At 39.6% G+C, this 27685-nt stretch overlaps 2 protein-coding genes across 2 annotated transcripts; both read left to right on the plus strand.

The window, feature by feature from the left end:
* The first annotated feature begins 12967 nt into the window (after positions 1-12967).
* LOC145498729 (uncharacterized) lies at positions 12968-17721 on the plus strand. Its single transcript, XM_081478654.1, has 3 exons — positions 12968-14703; positions 15333-15425; positions 16533-17721. The coding sequence occupies exons 1-3, from the start codon at positions 14614-14616 to the stop codon at positions 16629-16631; spliced, it is 282 nt and encodes a 93-aa protein (XP_081334780.1). The 5' UTR covers positions 12968-14613; the 3' UTR covers positions 16632-17721.
* A 301-nt stretch (positions 17722-18022) lies between these two features.
* LOC145498727 (uncharacterized) lies at positions 18023-27657 on the plus strand. Its single transcript, XM_081478651.1, has 11 exons — positions 18023-18244; positions 18928-19247; positions 20046-20080; positions 20832-21107; positions 21374-21409; positions 21790-21928; positions 22638-22739; positions 23389-23704; positions 24644-24940; positions 25671-25955; positions 26939-27657. The coding sequence occupies exons 1-11, from the start codon at positions 18216-18218 to the stop codon at positions 27210-27212; spliced, it is 2109 nt and encodes a 702-aa protein (XP_081334777.1). The 5' UTR covers positions 18023-18215; the 3' UTR covers positions 27213-27657.
* The last annotated feature ends 28 nt before the right edge of the window (positions 27658-27685 follow it).

Raw genomic sequence — 27685 nt, forward strand, 5'->3', positions numbered from 1 at the left:
AATCACAACGGAGACGTTGATGCCTTCGTGTAGAGTTTGATATTTCCAGTGTATGGCCAAGAGACTAGCTTTGAATTTGATTGAATTTATCTAATCGACAGTTTGACGGTCATTCGGTTCTCTTGTTGTGAGAAATTTTATGAAGAACTTGACAACAGCGACATCGGTCGCGCGTTTGTAAAATCCAGTGGCTTTCGTTTTAAAACTGTTTTAGCGGTAAGTCCAATTTTCGGCCAAGAAACTAGCTTCTCATTTAGCTGAATGCATCCCGTCGATAATTTGACGGTTACTTAATTCTTTTGCTGTGAAAAACTGATTAAACTGATCCGAAGCAGGTTGTTGACGGTTTTTAAAAAAGCACTGAAAAATAAGCAAAGTTCCCTCTCAGTTAGCATCTCATACTCATAGAAGTTCAGATCATAGCGACGAAGCATTGGTCAGGGAGGATCTCTGACAAACAACTTGCTTCACTTTGAAAATAAATAACGTCTGTATAGCAGCGCAAACATTTACCTCCCTAGACAGTGTTGACTAAATTTAAGTTGAGGACCCACCCTCTGTGCGGCTTTGATTGGCATACTTAGACACGTGACCAACCGCAACCAGGGTACTTTCTCGAGGGAGGAAGAGAGAGAGCATTACGTCATGGTGAACATATTTGCGTCATCAGCAATAGCAATGTTCATTGCTAAACACGGATATTGACACGTAACAATTCATGTTGAATTATCAACTTGAAAGTCGAATTCTCAAGTTGAATTTTGGCGGGATTGGTGCGCCTTTGGTGACTCAACATTCGACTTGGAGATTCAAACTTCATCTTTTGCTGACAGCCCAAGTGTCAAGATCATTGTTGACATGTTAACATGAATGTTAATGGATAAAGTTGAACGTTGAACTGTCACTTTGAAAGTTGATGTTTAAAGTTTCAATGATTGTGATACAAAGTACAAAGTTGAGGAGTGAAATATGATGTTGATGTTCGCCAAGTTAATTGTTAGACTGTCAAGTTGAATGTTGTGATCAACTTTGATTTTTGGCGGGGATGGAACTTCATAGAAAACTGCGGATGTGGGACTCCACTGACGTAATGGTAACTCTTTTGCGATATAAATCACCAGTCCTTTATTTCCGGCTAAATTTCGTTAAATACCTTGAATAATGTATACCCTCAATTTTACTGTACCATTATAGCCATGATTATTACGCTTGTCCAGCGTGGAAACAATAGGGGTGTTTTATGCCTGACCCTTCACAAATACCTACACGAAAACATCTGACCCTGCCCCCCCCCCCCCCCCCCCCACGCACACACACACACATATCTCTTCCAAGACAAAAATAACACCGCGCGGAAACATTACTGCCGTCAAAATATGGACAAAAGCGGGCACGGGTCGAGAGAGACAATCATGTTAGTTGGGACAAGATAGTTTTTTGATATAATATTTCGACACCTGTAAATAATTTAGATTAATTTTGACTGGTAGCTTTGCTTTTATATACAAGTTTTAGGTTTCTATACACTTCGCATGTCTGTTAACAAATAAGATTCAACTAAGCGACGTGGAGTAATTTTTTCCTTGCCAAAAAAAACTGACCCTCCCCCGGTTGCGAATAAAATAGGTTTCTACCCTTCCCAATTCGTAAAAACTTTACTAATGACCCTCCCCTCCGAAGCCCCTGCCAACCCTCCCCCCCCCCCCAATAAAAAACGTACCTTCCCTAAGAAACTTTTTATTTACCCTCAGACAAAGCAAAAACCTTTTTTTCGAGCCAGAAAGTTGGAAAGGATATTGTTGTCTCCGATGCCCGTCTTTGCCTACCCCTTAACGTTGAAAAACATTTCTTGTAATCATAAGCCGATTACGAGATTTTTAAGTCTTAGAACTCAGTTGTGGCCCTTGAAATACTCCATTGAGTAACTAGATAAATCAATCCTAAATAGTCCAAGAATACTCTCCTCAGACCAATATGTGTGTTCTCGTGCACTTTTTACATGACATACATCTTGAGAGGTGACCGTTGAGAATAGAAGCAACAGCTGAAGTTAAACGCAAGATAAGTAACTAATTAACAATAACAATCACAGAAGCTGAAAATATTTGCTTATCATAGATGCAAGCTAGTAAGGATAAAGCCTTTCGCTGCTAACATTATCATTCAGGGTAGGTTGGTAGAGGCTGCTTTATCTTGCAAAGTGTATCTGACCGTCCTTTTGCTAATATGTCAAAGTCGTCCTATTTTAAGTTATCGACAACGGTTATGACCAGTTGACGTGACGGGGTCTGAAATAGCCGCGACATGCATGCCGGACAGCTACTCGTGACACTAGTAGCCCAAAATATCAGCATAGAGTGCAAGAGTTCAACCCTATTTAAATACTATATTTCGGCTAGCCAAACCAGCCTTCTTCATGTACAATGAGAATTTTACATTGGGACGTGTTTTTATGTAGCACTGATATTTTCGTAACTGCTGGAAATACGTAATTCCGGTATTACGAAAATATGCTACATAAAAACACGTCCCAACGTAAAATTCTCATTGTACCTGAAGAAGGCTGGTTTGGCCAGCCGAAATATAGTACACCTTCAAAAACTCATCCTACGTTGTGTCGGTTTCTTCTTTTATATTTTTCATTTTATATGTGAAGCCGATCAGATCACTATTGATCCACGTATACCAGCAGGATCATTGTTCCGGTTGTTTGCTTAAACATTTTATAGTGAAACCTGTATTAAGCGAACCCCATATTAAGCGGACTCCCTCTATTAAGTGGACACCAGCTTGAGTCCCAAAATTTTCTTCCCACGGTTACTGTAAAATAAACCTGCATTCAGCGTACACCTCTACTTATTAAACGGACGTGGACACCAATATTAAGCAATTTTGTTGCACAAAAACTGCACTAAACGGACACTGCGATGGCTCATTTTACCTCTTAAGGTTCGGCTGAGACTACTCAACATTGTTCAGCAATGATTATTCCAGATTGATGCTGAGATCGACTGGACATTGTACCGTATGAGCAGGTTAGCGAGTTTTTGATCTTACGCGTGTTACATTGTGTTACAAAAGCAGAGATTCCAACCCTCCCGATTTGATCGGGAGACTCCCGATCTGATGTGTTGCCTCCCGCTCTCCCGATTCTTATCAAATTCTCCCGATTTATAATAAAATTGTGAAAACAAGGGGAAAAAATGCTAATCTTAAGTATTTTTTTGCGATGTATTACACTTTCTTCTCATATCATCTCACCCAGTCTCTCGCCGTGTGTTGTGCAGACTCGTCAGGCCAGCAGTCTTACTCCATTTAGCAGCTCCAAAATGCAGGAAAAGGCATTTAAGAAAACCTAAATTTGCAAAATTTCCCGGTGAGCATGGCCCCGGAGCCCCCCTAGAGGCTGCCGCCTTCGGCGCTAAAAGAGTCTCCCTATTTTCCTTCAAAAGGGGTTGGAATCTCTGCAAAAGGGTTAATAAGTGTCTGACATTCTGCTTTTCGCTGTGGCTACATGTCCATTAGCCGGACAGGTTTTTTAAAATACTCTGTGTCCGGCTGTGAGACTTAATGTTTTTTTTGTTTTTTTGTTTTTTTTAAAAAAAGTAAAACAACGTAACAAGAACTTCATGACAGGCGACCCAAAAAGGAATCGAACCTGCGTCACCGGCATGGCAAGCGATACCCATTACCATTGCGCCACGGCAACTGGCCGGCAGCTTTCCGAATTCGGACACTGAAAAAGCTGTCGGCTGCCGGACATAGAGACACAGCGTCTGCTTTTTGAAGGTAAATGTAAAATAAATTAGTAAAGGATCAGTGAGGTGCATGTAACTTCGATTTAACGCGTTTTCACGAGACAAAAGTGTTGAGCAGACGACAGTGTAAAACAAGCTTGCATGTAACATGACGAGGATTATCAATGTTGTTTGTTTAATTTGAACGTGTTTTTAAAGGATTATTTGCAATCAATTCGGTGATTCGCGGTAAGTTTTTAAGTGATTAACGGTATATGTTTGGTTTGAAGTTCCTTTTAATTTCAAGAACTTTGCTCAGAGGTCGTCAAAAGTGAACTCGTTGGTTCGATTTGAGCTCTGTCAACACGTTGACTGAAATTTACTCTCAAAGAGCGCTTTCGCTTTCGCGATTCAATCGCAACAAATCCAAGATGTAGACGCCTCAAAAAGCAGAATGGTAGGCAAATTACTTAAGTACTTACCAAATTAATCGCCCAACGAGGGAAAAGAAATTGATTTTAACACCTGTTATACTGGAAAGGTAACAAGTATGATTAAAAAAAAATAATAAGTGTTTAGCGTTTTGTTCACTCACTGAGTTGAAAAATAAACAATGTTGTGTTCAATTACAGCAATAATTTGAAACATTAACTAAAAGAAATTGATTTTAGCACCTACTATATAAAAACATTCAATCGACTCTTGTTTACTAACTCAATTCACTCGTTGGCACTTACCGATAGGTACAACTAGTAATTAACTATTATTGCACAATTTACTAGAACCTGTTTTGAGCGAACACCATGTATTAAACGGACACTAGTGAGGGCCCCAAGGGTATCCGCCTAATACAGGTTTCACTGTATTTCAGAGCACTGTGTCCGGTACACGCCATAATTTTAAGTTGTCTTCTTATCGTTTCTTATAATTTTACAGCGTTACAAGGCATCTTAACCCCGGGTTAAGGCCTTTTGTGAGCAGGTCGGTTTTCCACCCTCGCTTCTTGGGGTGGAACTGCCGACCTGCTCACAAAATGTCTTAACCTGCCGCTAAGAAGCTTGTAACGTTGTAAAATCATAAGAAACGATAAGAAGGCAACTTAGGTGAGTTTAAAGGAAAATTTTGTCGCCCTTTCGTACACTTTACAGCGACAGCAGTATTTCTCATACAATCTCTTGACGAAGGTCATGACTAATTATTAACTACGCTCCGTATAATCCATAAGTACAATTAGGGCTAAACTCTTACAGAGTCCTTACACTGTATGTCGATTTTATGACGCTCACATACTGAGCTTGGGCTACCTGTGCTCGCGATCGCTTTAAAGTCTTTAAAATGTTCAGTTTTTCTGTCATGCAATGAAGATTTATTTATTTATTGTTAAGGCATAGACGATATAAGATGAAGCATGATGAAGATTAAACCTCCACAATTTTACAGTCGGTCTCTTGAATTGGTTACTATAGTGCTTGAATTGGTTACTATAGTGATTGTAGTCAATGTTGTGATTGGTTCATTTAGTGAAGAGGACTTAAAAATGATTGGCTCGTGTAACTGTCCGATTATAGGTGACCGATTACAGCCAACTGTCCGATTACAACTTTGCAGATTAATTAGAGCAAAATACAGCAGTTCATGCATCAGTCACATTTGAGGAAATTGAAATTGCTATGATTAATTAGAAAATAGCTCGTTCTCACAACATTTCTCGTTCTCCCAAACTTCCACTCGTGTCTCTATTCTGGATAGAACCACGGTACACGTTTTCTATTTCTTAATCATCAATTTTATGCCATGCAGAAGGGTGAAAATGCATTAACTCACTTTCTCAAGGATAGTTAAGGCATAGACGATTTACGTTATATTTTTATATCTTTACGTTATATTTTCATATCTATGTATTAGCTAGGAATTGGAGGAATAAAATAAAATTTAAAAAAAGTCAGCAAATTTGCTCTTCATGGGCATTGGGCGTCAGCTGCAATTACTTTTTTGAGAAAGAAAAAATTGCCTGGCAAACCGAAAGGTAATAGGGATAATGGAATTGAAATTCCTGAAGCATGGATGCCCACGATCAAAAAACACAACAACAGGAGAACGGTACAACAGCGGACCACCGAGGGAACAGCTACTCGCGGAACAATGGAACAATAGGAGGATCGAAATGCACCAATCACAGCCGACCTTTGTGATATAAATACCGTGCAATCAGTCGACCTTATCGCCTGAAGAAGACTAGCAGTAAGCAGTCGAAACGTTGCGATCTACATCTCAAGTGACTACATCGTGAGACAAACGATAATACACTTTATTATTGCATCTACCACGATGAATAAAAACAACCTTTTCCTCGACATCATTATGAGTCTTTTTCACATTACAATTTACCTGATTCGCTTTGCCATCGCTTCCTTTAGATTCGAAACTAAAACCACCATGATACCCGTGTCTGTAGTTCAAATAAATCTGACAACGTTTTGATCCCTGGTGGGCTAATCTTTAAAGTAAGTAGCGCCTTTAACCGCAGGAGCGAATCAGAAGAAGTTCAGAATTCAGAGGAGAACAATCCTCTCCCTTATTTCTCGCTTGATTCTCTACATGCGATCCAATGAATTAGGAAAAGAAATTTGTTATAGATTCTTTTCGACTGTCCTAAACAGATTTGATGCTAAATGTCACTAAGCCCGGCATAAACGATCATAAACAGTCCTTGCAATCCCGAGAGATACTGGTGCGGCGGCCATATTGAATGAGACCAGGAAAACTTTGGAATCTTTCTGACGACGATGACGTCACATGAAAACCTACTCTCGTTCCCAGTTCTCTTCAAGACGAAGCCTTCTTCTAAGTCCACAACCGATCTGGGAACGATATTGATGAAAACCAAGAAAAAAGGTGACCGCTGACTTAAGGCAAAATTTACATTAATTAAGTGCGGCAATTTCCGGGAAATACAGTGATCATAAAACTAAAATTTTTAATTTCAGTTTGGCAACCAAAAAATACCCTCAATTGTCGGACCACGTCAGCAGGCATGTGTTTTGATATAATTTTTTCTTTTGTGTTGGATTTCCTCCCACGGAAGGCAATCGATCAAAAGGCTGAACTGTCAAATAAATGGGTTTGTCAACATTAGCGTGTCAGCTGATTACCATGGGTTTGGCGAGACAAGTTTTGAAAGGCCCCGTCTTTTATCAACCCTAATCGTAACCCAATTCTGGTGAACCTCGTGCGCTAGTCTCGGAGAGTACAAAAACATAAAGAATTCGGGAAAATATGGTTTCAAGCCACAGAAAGTGCAATGTTATAAATTGAAATCAGTCACTCATCTCACAGCAGTCATTTTCGAAGATAGAAGCAGATGGAGAACTCCTCCATCGAAAATTACAACTCATTATACCGTGTTATACTTCAATCTTTATGTGTTACTTTGAAATAGTTTGCTGGAACACTGCGTCCGAAAAATGGTTGTCAAACGCTGTCCAATCACCGAACGCCACATCGCACTGGACTGACAAATTCGTTAGGTGTACATCGACCTTTCTTCTCCTTCTCCTGACGAATTTGCCTTAATTTTTGTTATTGATGTGGAGGACACTTCGGTAACTTTGGCTTACTTGTCAAATTGAGACAATAGCCTTGACAAAAGTTTTATTCTTTTCTTTTCATGGAATTTTTCTTTCTTTTGCCGCTCAAATTACAGCTAGCGATAATTTCAAACGTTAGCATCAGAATACGTCATTACTTAAAAATTTTCCATTTCTTATAAATAAAATATCCCTGAATAAATTCCGACTTTGATAGTTTTGAGAATGTTTTTTCTCTGGGAGCAAAACTAAAACAAATCGGATGTTCAATTATTTTCCTGGCTCTGATGCCAGATTAGCGAAAATAAAACTAAGAAAAGGATATATGTCCTTTCGTTGGGCATTAATGGTTCATCGCCTTACAGCTTACCCCCTTAGAAAGCGGCAACTATTTCTTTTTGTGCCTGTGTTTTCTAAGGGGAATTAACTTGCTGTGAGAGAATAACAACTAGAAACACATGTTGAATCAATGTAAAAGAAACCTGCGGCTTTTTCTCTAAATGGTGCAACTGGACAATAGCTTTTACTTAATTGCAGCCGCGGTTTTTTTACTTCACAGAAAGCAATTTACTTCGAGATATAAAATTTAATGAGACGGAGAAACCCAGTCTATTCAAAAGCGAAGCATCTGTTCGCATATGATATCTCGTCAAAACTGTTTGCCTAGCAAGAGTTGAGTTTGCTCAATAGTTCATCGTTACTACAAGGTCTTTCCCTGTGAAGTGAAGTACAGAGGTAAGAATATACTTGTTTAAATATTTATCGAAAGTGTTGTCCTTATTTCAATTCTTCCAAAAAGAATACTTCTACGGTATTTGCATGCAAATATGCCATTAGATAATGCCATAGTTAGTTGATTTCTGTTCGTCCTTTTCCGGGTTTCGGGCTAATGTATCGATTCTGTTCATATACGTTTATTTTTTTGCATATGATAGAACACTGCTTTGCGTTATATTGCAGACGGTTTTCACGGGCAAGTCGCTATATATTTATTTGTAAACTCAATCAGTTGCTGAGATTCAAAATCCTGCTTCAAAAAAGAGCTACCCAAAGATTTTCAGTTCTCACGAAAACTCGTTTCCTCGAGTGTACCTTTGAAATCGTTTTCTCAGTGCATACGATCTCAGTATCTTTCTCTCTTAAAAAAAAACTTATCTTTCTGGCAACATCTTTAAAATCCACACGACTGCTAAACAGTTTACGCAATTACTGTATACTGCGGACTGGTGGTAAATTAAACTCCGAACGCTAATATAACCTCCGTCCCATGTTTTATTTTCCTTAGTTATTCTGAAACATTTATGTCAGAATTGCTTGAGTAATCCCTTCGTGATCCGTCATATTAAGTCTAAAATTTTATTCTGGTTATCCATTAATTAAACACCAAATGATAGTTTAGTACTTCCAAGCGCCAAGTATAAACGGACAGCCTTTCGCTCTATAGTCGGTGGATGGATCAGTGTGGCCGGCTGAAACCGTCAAAAAAGTAATGGGTCCGAATCTATACCAACTCAACAGTGTCGATAAAATCAAACGAGTTTTGTGCAGTTCAAGACCATTTGGAAATCGTTTGTTTTTAGCTTCGCCTTTGCTATGGCGTATACATACCAAGAAAGCTAACGGAGGCAATAATCATAAGACGAAAATGTGTAACATAACATAAACTTCACAGAGCTGGTGAAACTTAAGTGTGGGTAACTTATAACAGCTCTTGACGTGACAGTTACTGGCGAATGCTTTTCGCTTCCTTATCAGTGAAAAAGCTTAACTGTAAGACAGGATGCTAAAAAGTATTTGAGTGCAGGAACTGGACGCTGTTTTTTAATATAAGTCTTGCTTCAGTAGATTACATTTTCTCAGAACTATTCTGATCAAGTTATTTTGCCTAGAAAAAAAAAATCATATTTCTTTTGTTGCGACAAAGAGTAATTTGATAAATTTACGTCTAATATCTTCTACCAGTAGTCTTTGTTCCATGTGTATCGAAAATCTTCACTATCGAGATCCAATTCGCATTATTATCATTATTAATAAGGCCCCATCTACACAAGGCCGGAGGAATTTGAAAACGGTGTTTTCATCACTTCGAACGCATCAAATGTTTTCCGTCCTCACTACGCCGGAGGAATTTAAAACTGCAACAATCACCGGTCATTTTGGATTTGTGTTTGAGGGAAACTCGGTCAAGAAAATCACATGATTATCGTCTAACGCCACGGTTCTCGAAAAGCTCTGTTTTCAAAATGTTTACCATCCACACAAAAACGAAGCCGGCGTTTTCAGATTCCTCCGGTTTAAAGAGCGTTTTCGAGAAGTTCCGTTTTCGTAATAGAATGGACGGTAGGCCTCACCATAGAGATAAAGCTTCGTTTTCAAATTCCTCCGGCTTAGTGTGGACGCTGCCTACGCCTCCAACTAGTGAAGATCCAAAAGACTTTTCGTAACACCGCAGCCTGCGAGAGCAGACGCCTTTTTCGGCTTTCGTTTCACACGTTGGGAGAGCGAAAAAGAAAGGAAAGCCGAATAAAGCGTCTGCTCTCACAGGCTAGTAACACCTTAACGGACTTGTCACCTCACCGCCTTGTCGGCCCTTCCTATAGATCAAAACGAAAACAGGTGCAATAAAGAGAATTTAGCCAATTATTTCAATAGTGTACTATTTGCTGAAACCTTTAGATCTGTCTGTAAATTTTTCCACAAACAAAATGTGCTAATACATCGACTAGGTTGAAAGCATTAAAATCGTAACCTTTAGCCGACAAGCATGAAAGGGACCGTCCTTGTTTTACATGTTTCAGAATCATATACTAATTAAAAATAACAACTTTTTCAAGAATTGCCAACCACTTGATTATTATTTTTGTTCACTTTACGACCATTCGCAAACACATTTCTTTTCGTTTCATGAAATCTTCCCCTGTCAAAGTACTGTGTGGATTTTACTATATACAAGCTCGATTCAATTTCCGACCAGTCAGACTTAAGAGACAAAGGGTTCATTTGAAAGGTTAGATTTGTCTCTTAATGTAACATCCTCACAGGATTTGGCATGTACTGAGTATACGTTGAAAGGAATTATTTTTGATAATTATATTAGCAAATTTAACCCGTTTATGATGGAGAAGGAGCTTGCCGATTTCTGACCGATGAGTTCCGCATGTAATTAGTCTTGCCAACTGGTTTTTTTCAGACACGGCATAAGAGAAAAGAAAAACCTTTTCCATATGTACAATTTTATAAAGCGGTTGCACTGGCAAAGAACTTCCGTTCTCATTTTGAGAATGTTTTTTCTCAGTAATTTTAGTTTTCCTCTCTAATATAGCGGTCAAAGATCAGTCGTTTCATTATCTTGAATACTTGTCTATCAGAATCGTGTTACTTAAACATTTTAAACCCGTGCATGTGGTTTTGGTAGAGGTTAAGATCCATTAACGGAGCTCAGTCACGGGATTTTGAGTAATTTAGGCCACGTACAAAATTACTTTTACATTGAAGGAAACCTGAAAATGAAAGTTTAATAAGATAGAAAGGCACTTGAGCGATAATAATAAACGATATAGGAACAAGGATGGTTAAGGATGGAGAAGATTAACACGGATTACAAACGACGAACTTGAAAAATGTAGACCACACTTTGCGAAACGCGCAAGCCGTGACGTAGCTCCTTCAAAGTAACCTTCTGGAGCTACGCAGAACCGTTTTGGTAAGAGCTAAAATGCCCATGGTAAGACCAAACGAGCCTGATTGACCCGAGGTATCTTCGAAGTGTCCCTGAAAGATAGGATTAGGTTTTGACCTCACGCAAATTTGGCCAAAAATCCAACCTTATATCAGGCCAGTGGATTATTATCGCAGGATATCAGGGCAGTAGACTCGGCTTGTTATTGGCTAACTGCAAATTTGGGAACGATAAATAATGGCAACTGGCATGGATCACAACCAGCTACGATCAAACGCTATACGTATATTTCTCTAAGGCAAACGGACTCATCGGTTGATAAGGCCACTTGTATGAAATTGATAAGGACACTTAATGGTTGATAAGATCGATAAGGCCATTTAAAGCACAGGACAAAATGATTATCATGTACAATATGAACATTGGATTCTAAATAATAAACTTCGTGAGTAAATATGTCAACAAAACTGGATAAAGTTCTACCCTTAGCTTACCCATGCAGAATGCCCTGCTTAAATATTTGCCATATCTGACCAGATCGATCTGAAATTGAACATTCCTACTGAGCTAAAACTGCCACTTTGTAAGTGGGCTCTCGCCGAAGCTGAACACAGAAAATTAATGTTGATCTTTATACATTAATACTAGTATGCCCGTACCATAAAATAATTAAAATATTTCTGCGGCTGACCTCGATCTGACTAAGTTTAACGGTCACGTTATTTTACGTGGTGTGTTTTTTTTTTTCTCTAAATCTAAATTTGGGCAAGCTGATATACTGTATGTAATAGCATTAATAGCTAATATTGTCCAAAAACATGGCAAAATTAGACCTTTCGAGGATATAAGTGATTTAAACAGTAACGCTGAAAGCCTAAATTTTTGACGCTCCAATACACAACATTATGATTATTTGTATCATTTAAATTTGTAATTTAAAAAATATTAGTTTTTGTTCGCCAGTTTTGACTAAATTGCTATCAAAACAACGGCGTTTTGCCGACTGTGGGGGAGGTCTGTTTCTCTTTACGCGAAAAGCAGCTTTGCGTTTTAAATTCCTTGAAATTAAAAAAACGGTCAATTGTAGAATTTACAGCTAGAAATAATTAGAAATCTTATTTTGCTAAATACAAAAACTAAAATAAAGCGCCTGAAATTGATATATATTTACTTAGTAATTATATAGCTCCATCGAAATCCAATATTGCCAACAGACCTATTTTTTATTAATTTTTGCAAACTGTCCAAATTTAAAATAAATTGGATAGTTTTTGCTCGAACGTTTAGTTTAGCTTTGAACAAACTGTCCAATGTGAGAAAAATCTGGATACTTTCCATCAACCAATGAAATGTCAAGATAAATAAAAGAACCGAGTATTGGCCAATCACGTTGCAGCTATTATCACTGCCATCAAACGTCATCGAACGATTGTAGCTCGCAAAGTTTTCTTATGTTTTGATAATGGCGGAATTTCCCGACTTTTCTCTCCACCTTTTTCGACGTCTAAACTTTCAAATGGAGTCTTCAGCTAGGTTTCCAGAGATAGATCTACTGATTTACTCGAGATGAGGGAGAATAATCAGAACAAGGACAGTCAAAGAAGCAAAAACCCTGTGTTAAAGTGCTTGATCTGTGACGTGCTGAGCAAAGCGAAGTGAGAAATACTGTACTTTAGAGGTTAAAATATTTGCCTTGTTCATCTGTTTTTGGATCCTATATAATTAATAGGTAATAGGACTACATGCTTGTCCAATTTGGAAATAACTGGATTCAAAAAATTCCTCGGACTGCCAAATTGGACTCGGCCTACGGCCTCGTCTAATTTTGGCTGTCCTCAGAATCTTTTTCATCCAATTATTTCCAAATTGGACAGCATGTAGTCCTATTACATATACTAATACTTCAAGAAATATCGCAGAATTTGTATATTCTTCATTTCAGTTTATTTCTAATTTTATGGTGATATGACTCGAACACTAGCAAACTATTTTTTTTAATTTCTCAGCATAATTGTACAGTGTTCGTTAAGAAATTTCTAGAAGCGTGTCTTTCATAATCATATTCCAATTTTGTACGAGAACATCACACTGAGAATATCTGCAATATTTTTGAATTAGTTACAAAATGATGAATGAGATTACAGTCAATATACCACATACTGTCAGCTTGAAGTTAGTTGAAAACAGACTGTCCTCGCCGTTGATTAAGCTTTATTTGTCTTGAAATGAAAAACACTCACTCACTCACTCACGAGTTTTGCCGCATGAAAATATCTTTGTCAATGAAAAGAAAATAATTTCACTTTAATGGTTCATTGCACGCAGATAGCTAAAACGTCATATTGTTATCAACAGCTTGTTATAGAAATACTGATCCTAGTCTCATAAATACTTCTTTTGCAGTTTTTCTGTGATAGTTTTAACAACATGGCCACAACCTTTTACATTTAAAAGACCAGTTTTTCCGTTTTTCCTTTGCTTCTAAAGGAGTCATGGGGCGTTTAATATTCCATGAAAAACTTCGGTTTGAATTTTCGGAAATTTCCAGTCACGAATTATAAAGCATACTCCCGAATTTTCGGAAAAGGGACAACCTTGCGAAATTTACCGAAACTTTCGGAAATTTAATTTCTCACCGGGAATTTCCGTTCCATTTGACTTTCCTCCTAGAATTTTCGGAATTTTCGGCTTAATGGTTCGCTTTTCCGAAATTCAACAATTTCCTGATTTTACTGGATAGTTTCTCACGTAAATTCCCGTATCATCGGTTCCCCTTTTCGAAATTTTCGGAATTTTTGGTTGAATGGAAAGTGCCTATGGTGTACTGCAACTTTTCATATGCAAATGATTTTGTTTATTCCTTGTCTTGCAAATCAAAGTCATTTCCACATGAAAGGTTCTCCAACAAGACTGGTTTTGCAATAAGGGCATAAAAAACCCCCTCAAATGGCTTTGTTATGCTTAGCAAGCCATGAATCCCACAATTACTCTTGAAATCGAAGATTCCCCCATGTTGACATCTACAGTAAATAATCTGTAAATGCACCGCTGATTAAAACATGAAAGACGAATACGATCAACAAGAAAAAAACAGTTAAATTAACATTAATTACACGTGAGTTTCAAGAATAATTTGCCGTTTTAAAGCAAGGGAAAAAACGACACTCAGCCGTATTACGTGCAAAATATAACACACAAAAGGAGTACAGCAATTAGTAAATAACAAGGTAACTAAATATTTTTAGGCTGCATTGGATTGCAATTCTTAAGAGCACTTTATAAGCTGCAAATATCTGGTTAAAAATAACAAGTTGAAAGAAATTATTTTGACGCAAATCCCTTATTCCCCGCTGATTCTATCAACTTACAAGTGTGTAATCACTTTGTAATGAATTGGAATATGAGCTGCGCTCTTGTCGTGCACCACAATTAAATCTTTATCAAATCTGATTTAGACGAAATTCATTGGCTAAATAACGTTTACATTTGCAATATTATGCCTACGAACTCAATATAATAGTCTCACAAGTGTTCCTGTTTCACAGATCTCGAGCGGACTTCAAAGTTCTACACCTGACACGCATCGTACATTTGGAAACATTTCAGCGCAATGAAAACCTTTCTGTGCCTATTTCTCCTGTTTCTGATGTGGCAAGTTAGAGCAGAACAACCTGATTATATTTACAAAGCTGCTGCACAGGTAAAATAAACTGATGAGCTTTTTAATTTTAGTTTTTGAGAAACTTAGTTTTACTCTTTCTTAATTTGTGAAGAAGATCACGTTTCACCTAGAAAATGATTACGTCAAAAAGACCCTTCAATCTCGAAAGGTGTTAAATCGAGAACGAATGATCTAAAACGATTACTACGGGAGCGTTAACACAAAAACTAGCATCACCGGTCACGTTAAACAAAAGTAGAAGCCATAATTCGTTATATTTTTTTCAATACGACTTCTTTTAAGATTTTGAGAAGTTCTACCAATGAAATCAACGTTTCCTCTTCCCTTTAACACGCCCATATTTGTTCACGAAATGTCTCCTTGTATTTTCGTTATTTCCTTTCAAGGAGTGTTATATTTGGAGTTTGTTCTAAATAAACATCTACAATTTGCTCCAGGGCCATATTTTATCTAAGTAGAGCCCGGTGTCATTTGTGTTTAGTCCTTTTTTTATAAATCTCATCTACAGGAAATATATAATCTTTCGTCGCTTCAGCTAGGAAAAGGTTTTTTTTTTTCTCATAATAATATTATATCCCTATAGTTTTGCTTAATTACTTTGTTGTTGCAAGGCAAAATTAAATAATCCCTGTGTATTTTCTTCACAGATTTGCAAGCCATACTTCCTTCAATGCAGACAAAATCCTGATAAAGAAATAAGTGCATGTTTTCAGGAGACTTACTATTCTTGTATTCCCACGGTAAGCGGCTAAATAAATTAAATGTCTCTTTCCGAATTAAAAGACAGCCCAGTCACGGTTTTTTGAGTTATTTTGGCCGCGTACAAAATTACCTTTAAATTAAAGGAAACCTGAAAATAGCAGTTTACTATAAGGTAGAAAAACACCAAAGAGATAATAATGCAGTGGAATCTCGATTTTTCTAACCTCCAAGGGAAACGAAAATTGGTTCGAAAAATCGGAGAGTTCGAGAAATCGGGGGCAAAATTACAGCGTTTGACTGAGAAGGGGAACGACTTTTGGTTCGAGTTATCGGGAGGTTCGAAAACATGAGGGTTCGAGAAATCGGGATTCCACTGTAAATCATAAAGGAACAAGGATGGAGAAGATTGGCATGGATTACAAACAACCGGCCTTGAAAAAATTTAAGCTAAACTTTTCAAAATATGTGCGCAAATCGTGAAAACGCTACAGTCCTGCATCCAACCTTTAACATGGAAAAAATACTATAGTTTTCAGTAAAGATTCTAAAAAATTTTCGCTTTAGCATTCCAAGGTGGTTCACGATTGTTATCATCCGTTGCTTAGCAACCGCGGTGAAAACACAGCCGGCAAGCTAATTCACTTTTTGTCCCAAGCTGGTTCTTGTTTCCTCGGACTGAATATCTCTTTAGTCCGCGTCCACACTACGCCGGAGAAATTTGAAAACTCAGGTTTTTTTCTACAGTTAGGCCTATCGTCCACACTATTCCGTCACGAAAACGGAGCTTTTCAAAAACGCTCTTCAAACCGGAGAAATTTGAAAACGCCGTCCCTCCGTGTGGACGGAAAACATTTTGGAAAACGGAGGTTTTCGACGGCGATGACGTCTCGATAATCATGTGATTTCCCTGACCGAGTTTTCCTCAAACTCAATTCTAAAATGACCGCTGATTGTTGCGTTTTCAAATTCCTCCGGCGTAGTGTGGACGGAAAACGTTTGATGCATTTTCAGGTTGAAACCTCCGTTTTCAACTTACTCCGGCGTAGTGTGTGGACGGGGCCTTGGGGTGATCTTCAAGCGAGCTGCTTTACTTTACTTTCAAAACTATTTGCTGGGTCACGGGCTCCTGTTGATTGTTATTTCAGTTTCGTGAGGCATTTCAAGCCATTGAGCAGTGTGCCGTAGAAGCTGGTGAAGATTTGGAATCTTTGCTGAGTTGCAGAAAAGGCATTACAGGGGCATGACTGGCGCGAGACGAGCAGTATATCAACTATCGTCCGCTTTAACGCAAGAAAAAAAGAAAAAAACAAAGAGTGTATCTAAATTGTAGAGAGTCTGACAAGTATGTCTAGTAGAAGAAATATTTTCTTTATTCGTATACGTTTTTTTTTTCGTTATGGATATACAGTCGTCATTGGAAAATAAAAGTTCATGAAAACTCAACTCCTTACAGCGACTCATTCTCTTTTTTTAATAACGCCAGTAGTACTTTTTCTACATGGTCAAACATGCCTTAATGGGCCGTGCAAGGCTGGGGAGAGGAGAGGGCGTAGCAATAAGGTTGGTGACGTAGCTACAGCTCTCCTCAAAGCTGTAGAAATTTGTGGCCATGAAATGTTTGCCTTACATCGAACAGCCAGGCCCTGGGAGTTCTTCCTTATATGGGTTATACAAGTATGTGCGGTCCCAAAGGGTATTGTTTTTCAGCCGTTTTGGTCAGAAATAGAGTATCGATTTAGGTCATTTTGGTCTCAAATTAAGTAGGGTAAGGATTTTGCACTCGTCTTGAACTGGGTATGTTTTTTAGAACAAGCTTATTTTTCATCATTGTCGATAAGATCATCAACAAAAGCCCTTCACAATGCCTTCAACATCGGTCTGAACTAGAGAACTGATTATTACTCAGGTCTGAAACAGGGTATTCATGTAAGGGTCAGATCTTATATTGTGTATCGAATTTTTGGTCAAGTACTTTTGTTGTTGTTGTAGTTGATGATGATGCCAAGCATTTTTCATTTCTTAGGCTTCATATATATTTCCACACGGAAAATTAACTGTTGCCATGTTTGAAATGCTAGAACTGTAAGGCGCGTATACCTGCGTAGTTTAAATAAACTGTTATGTTATGTGTATGTTATTAAATTTTTCATGTCAAAAAACCGAGGGTGAGTAAAGGTTATCTATCTATCCATGTCATTTTTAGGGTCAACTCCCTGAGAAATTGAACATCTGAAACAACAAAGGAAGTTGCCTCAAGGGACCTCAATTCCGGGAACAAAAAAATTCAGAAAGATATCCGTATTCATATTACTTAGCACACCTTCCTGCGAGAAAACAATTACGTTAGAAAAATCCTTGTCTTTTTTTTTTTTTTTTTCGTTTTCAGTTCGCGTCAAACTTAAGTGATTAAGTCTAAACTGAGCTAAATCAAACTTTACAACTGGTTGTTGTTAATACCGGCTGATATTTGTTTTCACGAAATAAAAATGTTGTTGAAAGTTCTTTTCTAAAGATGATTGACATGTTAAACAAGGTCGCGCTTGATACAAATATTAATTAAAGACAATTCACACAAAATTAATTTATATAGCGAACATGTTCATTAACATGGCAATTTCCAGCACATTTGCGATGTGTAAACAGATGTATCACTCTTGTCAGCGCATATTTTGGCGTAAGAAATCGGGTGAGGTAAAGACGTGAAACATACAGACTGAGGTAATTTTGGCCGCAACACAACTCACGACGGAGAGCTGCGTTTAACGTTTGCTGGTCACCTCTGACTCAATGAAAATTTCTTTTTCTCTACGATTTATGAACATATTGCTATGAAGTTTCTGAGGCTTTTTTATTTAAGGTAAGTATTCCAGTTTTTTATTGTCAATAAGAACCGGATCTTTCTGTACGTTTCGTACAGAAAGATCCAGAAACTCCACCGCACCTGACAACAAAAAATGAGAACTGTATACAGTCTAAACAATAACATTTTCCTCGTCTTTCCTCGTCTCGCCTTATTTGATTTCACACAAAATTGCTCAGAGCGTAATAAAAATTCGCTATTCATAACATAGCGACATGGCTCTTGTTTATTCAGCGTGTCTCCAAAGGAGACAACTCTTTGTTTTGTTTTGTAGCAAGACAAAAAAACATTGCTCTGTTGTGACTGCAACAACGAAAAGATATGACTTCAAAAGTTCACAAACCCTTCATGATTGTCACGACTTGGTGGCTTTTTCATTGTGGTGACTAAGAAAACGCATACTTCTTAAATTTTCCTGTTTCTATGAAGATCGCTCAAAGTTAAGTTTTCCGACGGTTTTCCGGAAATTTCCGAAGGTGCTTCGAATGTCATTCAAATGTCTTCGATTAAATTGCTATCGTTCAGTGCCTAAGACACCAGAATTTTAGGAGCAGCCAACGGTCAATCTCACATCAGTGCAACGCTATCTGCAAACCCCTTTAACATTTTAGAAACCTGATCACTGATCTCGTTGACGCGATAAATCAAACGAAATTTGTTTCCCTGACTGATATTTTCAGAACTCTGCTGGCAACATTCTTGGCTGTCCGCTGTTATGGTGAATCGCCGCCGATTATGAAGCGAACATGTGGTGTTGAAAATGCGAGAGAAAATCGCCCCAAATCTTCTGAATCTCCGTATGTTCCTCAGATCGACAACATCCTCATGAAGAACGCAATAAAGAGCCACGACATGGACGCTTATAACGCTTTGTTCAACCGCAACATGCAGTGCAAAGAACGGTACCTTGTCCCCATTGCCTGGCACGTTATCTATGACCCAAAGGGGAGGGGTAATGTTTCAGATGCCATGTTGGAGGAACAAGTCAAAGTGTTGAACAGTAAGTGGTGATCATTTAACAAATTGACGTCAGTTATTTATGCGTCTGTCCTCTTATTGATGATAAATTGCGTCATAACATTGTCAAAGTGGCTGTGGAACCACGAGCCGCAGGCGAGTGGTTCCGCAGTAACCTTTGACAATGTTGTGACGAAATTTATCATCAATAAGAGGACAGACGCATAAAAAATTGACGTCCATTTGTTTTTCACAATAACAAGACCTCAAGATGGTCGGGAATAAATGAGGGGAAAAGACGCCGTAAACTTGCCGTAAACAAAGATAAGTGAATTTTATTCAAAATGACGCGAACACAATAGCTTTTCTCGCTTTTTGATTGGTTACTTAAAAAAGTCCATAAAATCTCATTGGTTAAAAAGTTGACAGTTTGACAGCTGAAAGTTGAACTTGAAAGCTTGCATAAATTAAAATTTTATCCGTCTGTACTCTTACTGATGATAAAAATGAGCCAATCAGCGCGCGAGAAATTAGACAGTTATTGTAAAAATTGATTTAGATTTCTAACCTATAACGTTTAATAGCTGTTTTTGTTTTACTCTACATCAGCGCATGCGAAGGTTAGCTTTTCATTGACCTGTAATAATGTCTTTTCTACATAAGCAACATTGCCCCCGGCTGAGGAATAGGCATTATTCTTCTTTGTGCCTTGCACGGTTAGAGGGCTAGTGATTTCCTTCTAGCACAAAACTAAACTGTTAAGAAGAGATTGTTCAGTGAGTTTGCCACAAGTCAGTATGATATGTGTAATCTTTGTGTATTTTATTCTTCGATATTCCAGAAGCTTTCTCGGACTCGCCATTCCGGTTTGCAACGGTGAGTAAATTATAAATTTCGCACTTACGTGCTACATATTTATAAGAACAGAAGGAACAACCAATTGACCGACTGTTAGACTCGTGAATCAAAAACTTGAGGGATATATTTTTTAAAAAAAGGATAAATGATACTCGAGAGTAATTTCCATAACAAGAGACTGTTTCCGGGACACACTGACATATGCTTGTGTGTTCGTGCTCGTGCTCGTGCTCGTGCTCGTGCTCGTGCTCGTGCTCGTGCTCGTGCTCGTGCTCGTGCTCGTGCTCGTGCTCGTGCTCGTGCTCGTGCTCGTGCTCGTGCTCGTGCTCATGTTCGTGTTCGTGTTCGTGTTCGTGTTCGTGCTCGTGCTCGTGTTCGTGCTCGTGTTCGTGCTCGTGCTCCTGCTCCTGCTCCTGCTCCTGCTCCTGCTCGTGTTCGTGCTCGTGTTCGTGCTCCTGCTCCTGCTCGTGTTCGCGTTCGTGTTCGTGCTCGTGCTCGTGCTCCTGCTCCTGCTCCTGCTCCTGCTCCTGCTCCTGCTCGTGTTCGTGCTCGTGCTCGTGTTCGTGCTCCTGCTCCTGCTCGTGTTCGCGTTCGTGTTCGTGTTCGTGCTCGTGCTCGTGCTTGTGCTCGTGTCCTTGCTCATGATCGTGCTCGTGTTTGCGTTCCTGTTAGTGTACGTTCATGCTCGTGCTCGAAACATCAACTGATTTCATAGACCGAAACAAAACCCAAACCTCTATTGCGTAATTGACCCTTTTAATTTTTTCAGCGTTCTGTGGACAGAACAGAGAACGACTTCTGGTTTAACAACTGCAGAAAAGAGCGGATTTCCATTAGGGCAACTCTTGGCATTTCGCCAGCAACAACACTAAATGTATACACGTGTCAGTTCTCGAGCTCTGATTCCGCAAACTTGATCGGCTATGCGACCTTGCCTTGGGAACACAGCGAGTCGGATTTACAACACGGTGTGGCAATACATCACGGAACACTGCCGGGAGGAGGGATGGTTACATATAACCTTGGAGATAATGCTGTTCATGAGGTAATATTTTATTGCTCATCATAACTTTTAAACAGTGGATTGCAAATGTAATAGGCTAGTTGGAATTGAACGCCGAGCTAGTTCTTAAACCGATGGATATAAACTGAGAAAACATAAATGACTGTCAGATTCTCATGTGACTGTACGTAATCGACTTAATCTTCGACTTCGCCGTGTTGAGGATTGCTAAAGGAAACGTCAATGTAAGACAAGACTAAATTCGAAGGAATGTCTCTACTCACGTTCATTGTTATCTATTTTCATAGATCGGCCATTACTTTGGTCTCTTTCACGTGTGTGAGGTATGTAGATATGGTAAAAGTTCGTATGGAAAACGGGTGACTGAGCCACAAGACAAGTGTTTTCAATGGATGGCTGTACCAACTGGTGTTTTCATCTTCGTATGATTACTCTGTAAATAGGAAATTTCCTGTTATGAAATTGCATTAGTGTCTGTCTGTCTGCCTGTCTGTCCGTTCTATACTGTGCACAGTTAAAATTTCATTATCAAACTAGACATAACGCACGTAGGTACGTCTCCTGTCACGACTAGGACTGTACGAGTAGTCCCTCTTTAGCTTAGTCTGTCGATCTCTTTCGCGTCACGCACGACGGACTAATTATAAGCGAAAGAGGGTCTACTCGATGAGCCTGCCAAAACAATTGACAGTGTCTGTAACAGGGTGGCTGCACAGAAGATGAAGACGATGAAGTTGCAGACACCCCACGCTGTGCTGATTACACGTATATCTGCACAGACCAACCAGTGGACACCTGTAAATTTCAAAGTGGACTGGACCCAATTCACAATTACATGGGCTGTAAGTAACGTGCCTCAAAAACGCAGAGATTGTTGGGATAGTAAACTTGAAACGAAACGGTTTTATGTTTTTTCAACGTTTTCAAATCGTAACTGCAGCACCTTACTAACCGAGCGATTGAACGACCGACCGATCGACTGTCCGAACTACCGACGGGTGGGCGACTGGCCCGGGGGAGGTACTCCCCAAAGTTTTTGGTAGGGGTGTGTGGCCTGAACTTTGAAACCCTTACCCTATTTCAATACAAAATCTGTGATTTTCCATACCCTATTTCAGACCTGAGCCAAAACTCGATACCCCATTTCAGATCTCTAAAATCAGTACACGGCTCTAATATCTGACCGCAGCTAACCAGAAATGGCTTCCATTTGCGCAAACATTTGACAAGGGCTACAACTTCGCCAATGATGATGCGGAAAAAAAATTAGTTCCTTGTAGACTAAACACCCATTGACAAGCCAGAGTGAAACACATACCCTATTTCAGACCAAAATAGCTCAAAAACCATACCTTTGGGGCCGCATGCAAATACTTATATAGCCCATATAAGGGAGGAGCACCCCCAGGGGGGACAGCTAGTTAAGTGATTGCTTCCTTGCTTCAGTGCTTCTTACCTGATTCATCTATTCATTCGTTCCTTCCGGCGTCGTAGGAATGTTCATCATTCAGCTTCTTTGTAGGATTATATGTATTTCATTCTTATTTACAGTCATGGAGGATGCCTGTATGTATGAATTCACACCAGGTCAGATAACTAACATGGCGCAGCACGTCAAGACCTTTAGACCTACTCTGATGAAAAACATCCACAGTGAGTAATTTTAGACTGACAGTGTCTTTCATTTCACTGAGTGTTTCGAGTAATGTATCTACAATTTTTCTTCTTTGAGGTTATTCTGCCACTGAGTTAGGTCGCGCGATTAACTCCAAGCTTTAATATTGAGCCGTCCGAAAGCTCTCGTTCAAGTAATCTTGGGGTAACCTCCCTAAACAGAAAGCTTAGCCCATCACTGGTTAGTCCACCGTAGTCTCTCGGTTGGACGAAATCACTGTAAAAGAAGGGTATTTCCAAGAACACAAGAAAACGACTCCGACCAGGTTCGAACAGTACCAGGTCAACAAAGTCTACACGGAATCGAGAATCCCATACGTTGACCACACCCTAAGCGAATGCCTTTACATACACAACTCATTACAGGAACTACGTCACGGTTTGCGCATCTTGAAAAGTTTAACCTAAATTTTTCAAGTTCGTCGTTTGTAATCCGTGTTAATCTTCTCCATCCCTAACCCTCCTTGTTGTTTTATGGTTTATTATTATCTCTTAAGTCTTTTTCTATCTAAGTAAATTAGTATTTTCAGGTTTCCTTCAATTAAAAAGTGATTTTGCAAGTGTCCAAATAACTCAAAATACCGTGACTGCGTTCCTTAAACCTAATCTTCATCTTCTCAATCTCAAGGACCCTGTAAAATAGACGCCGTCTTCCGCTGGTCAAACGGGTTCGTCTATTTCTTTTTGGGGTCGAATTACTACCGCTACAACGAAAGTCGTCATGTGATCGACCCAGGCTACCCTCGACCAACCAGTAGCCACTGGAAGGGTGTTCCTTCTTCAATTGACGGAGTCTTTCGATACGCCAACGGCTTCACTTACTTCTTCAAGGGAAACCAGTATTACAGGTTTAATGACACATCGCTGAGTGTCGACCCAGGCTACCCTCGGCCCATAAGTGACTACTGGGAAGGCGTTCCAAATGATATCGATGACGTCATCAGGTACAACTTTTGTTTTGTATAATACCATAGATCTTCGAAAGGAGAAGCCAGGTCGTTACTTTCTGCTTAAGAACGTTTCGGGTTCGTAACTAGACATTAAATGGTCGCAATTTATGAGAAAGTAGTCAGTACTTTTAAAACAGTCAAAATCTTGGCAAATTGTCTGGCAACATAGACTTTGCAGTATGCAATTTGTTGAAATGGAGAGCCGCGTTTGATAATAGCTACTGTAATTAGTTAAAATTAACAGAAAATGTGCTTTAACGAGTTTTATCCTTAGTGAATACCGCATACAAAATAAATTTTCGATGCGCCCAGCGTCTTTCAAGCGTTCAAATCCCTGTGTGTCCGTCATCTGATTTGAACACCTGAAACAACCATACATTCACACATACACTTTATTTAAACACGGTAGAAACATCAGTTATGTTACAAGGTTGAGACAAAAAACTGATTTACATGTTTGCCGTGTGGGAGTACGAGGAAGACATTAGGTGATTGATCTCATTTTTAAAGTTAATAAAAGATCTAATGGTTCTGACGTTAGACGGAAGGCTATTCCACACGTGCCCCACTGTAGCAGAACTGAACAACGTTTCAAAAAATCGGTATGGGGTTTAGGCAAAGCTAATTTGTTTACAATATTTCCGAGTCCATAGTCCGTCCTGAAGGGTCTAAATAGACCTTTCAGGTACTCCAGAGTCTGATCATTCATAGTTTTAAACATTAATTTCAATTTTTGCTTTTTCCTTCTGATATAGAGACAGTGGAAAGGTTAGGGCTCTGGCTTCCACTGGGCTTAGAAAGTTCCTATCCTTTTAGGACCTAATAGGAAACTTAATTTTCGCATTCGCGCTAGTTTCGTTAACTCCATTCGCTTTATTATCTTGTTTTAATGGTTTCCTGTTAATTTTTATCTGCTCCCATTTCTAAAATTAGTTACTCAAATGGCTTCGCGTACTTCTTCAAAGGAACACAATACTACAGGTTCAATCCGCGTAACGAAAGTGTGGACCCCGGCTATCCGCGCTCTGTGAGCTCTTATTGGAAAGGGGTCCCAGGCGACATGGAAGGTGTTTTACCGTGGCATAATGGAGGGGTTTACGTGTTTAAGGATACCCAGAACTGGTTCTTTTTGCACAGCAGTCAATCTATTGGGGTGTCCTCCAGCTATCCCAAGTCAATCATGCAGTGGTGGAGCGATGAGCTCGAGCTAACTGGTTATACGGCTTTAAGGTATGTTTTGCTCTTGACTTTCCCAAGAAAGTGCATCACAAGACAAGAAGTTGGTAGGCAGGCAGGCAAGCAGACAGTCAGTTAGACAGACCGCCGACAAGCAGACAGGCAGGCCGACAGACAGACAGACAGACAGGCAGAGACAGATAGACAGGCAGGCAGGCCGACAGACAGACAGACAGACAGACAGACAGACAGGCAGGCCGACAGACAGACAGACAGGTCAGTCGGTTGGTCATAGACTGAGCAAGGTAGATAGATAAGTGGGTGGGTGGGTAGGTATGAACTGTAGGACTGAGGGAGGGTATGCAGCACTCCAGACAGAGAAAAAAAGTAATATATCAAACATGAAAGGCCGTGTTTGACCACATTTTCAAACACCGAGGAACAGAGTGTAAATAAAACGCGTAGGGGAGGACTTTTGAAGTCCTTCGAGGTGTTTGTTGATGCGGTCAAACACTATCTTGAGTGTTTGGTACATCTTTTTGTCAATCGAAACTAAAACTAAGGTGAAAACAGAGAAATAAAACTTTAAAATCTATCCTAATTAAGATCAGGTATCCAAACACCGTCACGGTCATGATTTCCTTTGTTTAAACTTGATGAATTATAAATGACTTTGAGACAGCCTTTAATTCATTCAAAGAAGAACAGCCTTCTCCCTTATTCCTTGCAGTTAGCAATTACAGCCGTACCAAACGTGCTAGCCATTTCAACATATTCTCTCTAGGCACCTCAATGGCCAGACGTTCTTCTTCAAAGGCGACCACTATTGGCTCTTTAACGATTTCTTTCTCCAAGTCGAGGTCGGATATCCGCGCGCCTTGGCAGCCTGGGGAGGAGTCCCAGCGGATGTAGACGCAGCGTTTCTGTGGAGTGATGGATACGCGTACTTCTTTAAAGGGAAACTTTACTTCCGGTACGACAGCAGCCAGGAAAGAGTGGAGGATGGCTATCCACGTGAAATAAATTCGTTTTGGAAAGGAATACCGGATAGCGTGGATGCGGTCTTCAGGTAAAACGAACAACACGAGAATAATTTTAAGAATACTAAACACAACAAGAACTTAACTAATTCAAAACAATCAAAACATGTCAATAAAAAAGAAACCAAACAGAAACAGAAACAGAGACCAACAACGCACGATACCAATCAAGTTTCGTGACTTCTACAGTAAAAATGGGGGTTTTGAACTTTCGTCAGTCCTTGATTAACTGGCCGTTGTCGAGAGGTTAATGATAGGGAACATAAGCACGCGCGTTTTTGAGACGCGGACGGTAGCCGGAAGTGAGCTACTTTCACTTTTGACTTGTCCTCACACAACCATATTCACATTGCTAAGTATCTTTGCTTCATTCATGCTTCATTGCTTCATGAGTAGTATAAAACATCTTGGAGACAATACGGTCCTAGCATGCGAAATCTTCTCTTCCGATTGCCGTCTGCGTCTCAAAAACGCGCGTGCTTAAGCTCCCTATTTTGGCAGTTAGGACGCGCTTGGTGGCCGTTGCCGTTGTAAAGAGGTAGCCGCTGTAGGGAGGTTCAAATAAGAGTGAATGTATGGACCACCCGCCACGACAAAAAAGCCGTTATTGTAGAGGTGGCCGTTGGTCGAGGTTCGACCTTACTTTATTATCACCTCCCCAGTGAGGCTTTTCAGGAACAACAAAACTTCCCTCAAGCGATTAGCTCAGAAAGAAAACAAGGGTAGTACCAGTTAACCTCAGGCGATTCGCTTAAACACGAGTTAAGTGCTTTACCTCGTTCTAGCGAAATTAAAGTGAAGTTCGGTGATAGTAATCCGTTGTGATCGGCAAAAAGACTGCTGTCGCGTTGAAAGTTGCCACATCCGTCGGCTTACCACAGGCTAGAAGCTTGAGGCCGAATTTCCCTATTCGAGCCACTTGGTGCGGATTCAGTTTCGTTTTCGTCAAAGGGAACAAGTGTACCTCAGTTACAAATCAAAAGATAAGCGCTTTCATTCTCATTTATTTCAGATACATCGACGGTATCACTTATTTATTCAAAGGCTCGGATTACTATCGCTTCAACGACGCAACCCGGGCAGTGGACCTAGGCTACCCGCGGTCGATAGCCTCGTTTTGGAAGGGCGTTCCAGATAACCTCGATACGGTGCTTTCAGCGAGCAATGGTCACACGTACTTCTTCAAGGACAACCTCTTTTATCGCTTTAACAACACAGCAGAGCAGGTCGACATTGGGTACCCTAAATCAATAGCCTTGTGGAGGGGAATACTTTACCAGCCTTAATTAACAAGAAAATAAATCGTTTGAATGAACCATTAAATACGAGAATAAAAACAAGACGCTCATGTTCTTTCTTTGTCTCTGCTCTTCCCGACAAAATTCTGTTCTCATGACGTAGACATGGATTCTGATTGGTTGTAGATTACGTCATCGGAGATTTCTGACCGTCGAATTAGCGACTTCTCTCTCGCTAACAGTCAAGAGAGCAAAGTTCCGGTTTAAATTTCCGGACATTTCCATTTCCAGATGCGAATGGAACAGCATTTTCCAGAATTTCCGGAAAAGAAGACAACCTTGCAAGGGAATTTCCGTTCCATTTGACATTTGAATGGTTCGCTTTTCGGAAATTCAACAATTTCCGGATTTTCTGGAAGCATTTCCAGAAAATTTCTGCACTATTTGTCCCTGTTTCGAAACTTTCGGAAATTTTGAGTGAAGCTACGGTATGTTATGATAATTTTTCCAAGTCATTTCTC

Source organism: Orbicella franksi, chromosome 9 (assembly GCF_964199315.1).
Source record: "Orbicella franksi chromosome 9, jaOrbFran1.1, whole genome shotgun sequence".
Classification (NCBI taxonomy): domain Eukaryota; kingdom Metazoa; phylum Cnidaria; class Anthozoa; order Scleractinia; family Merulinidae; genus Orbicella; species Orbicella franksi.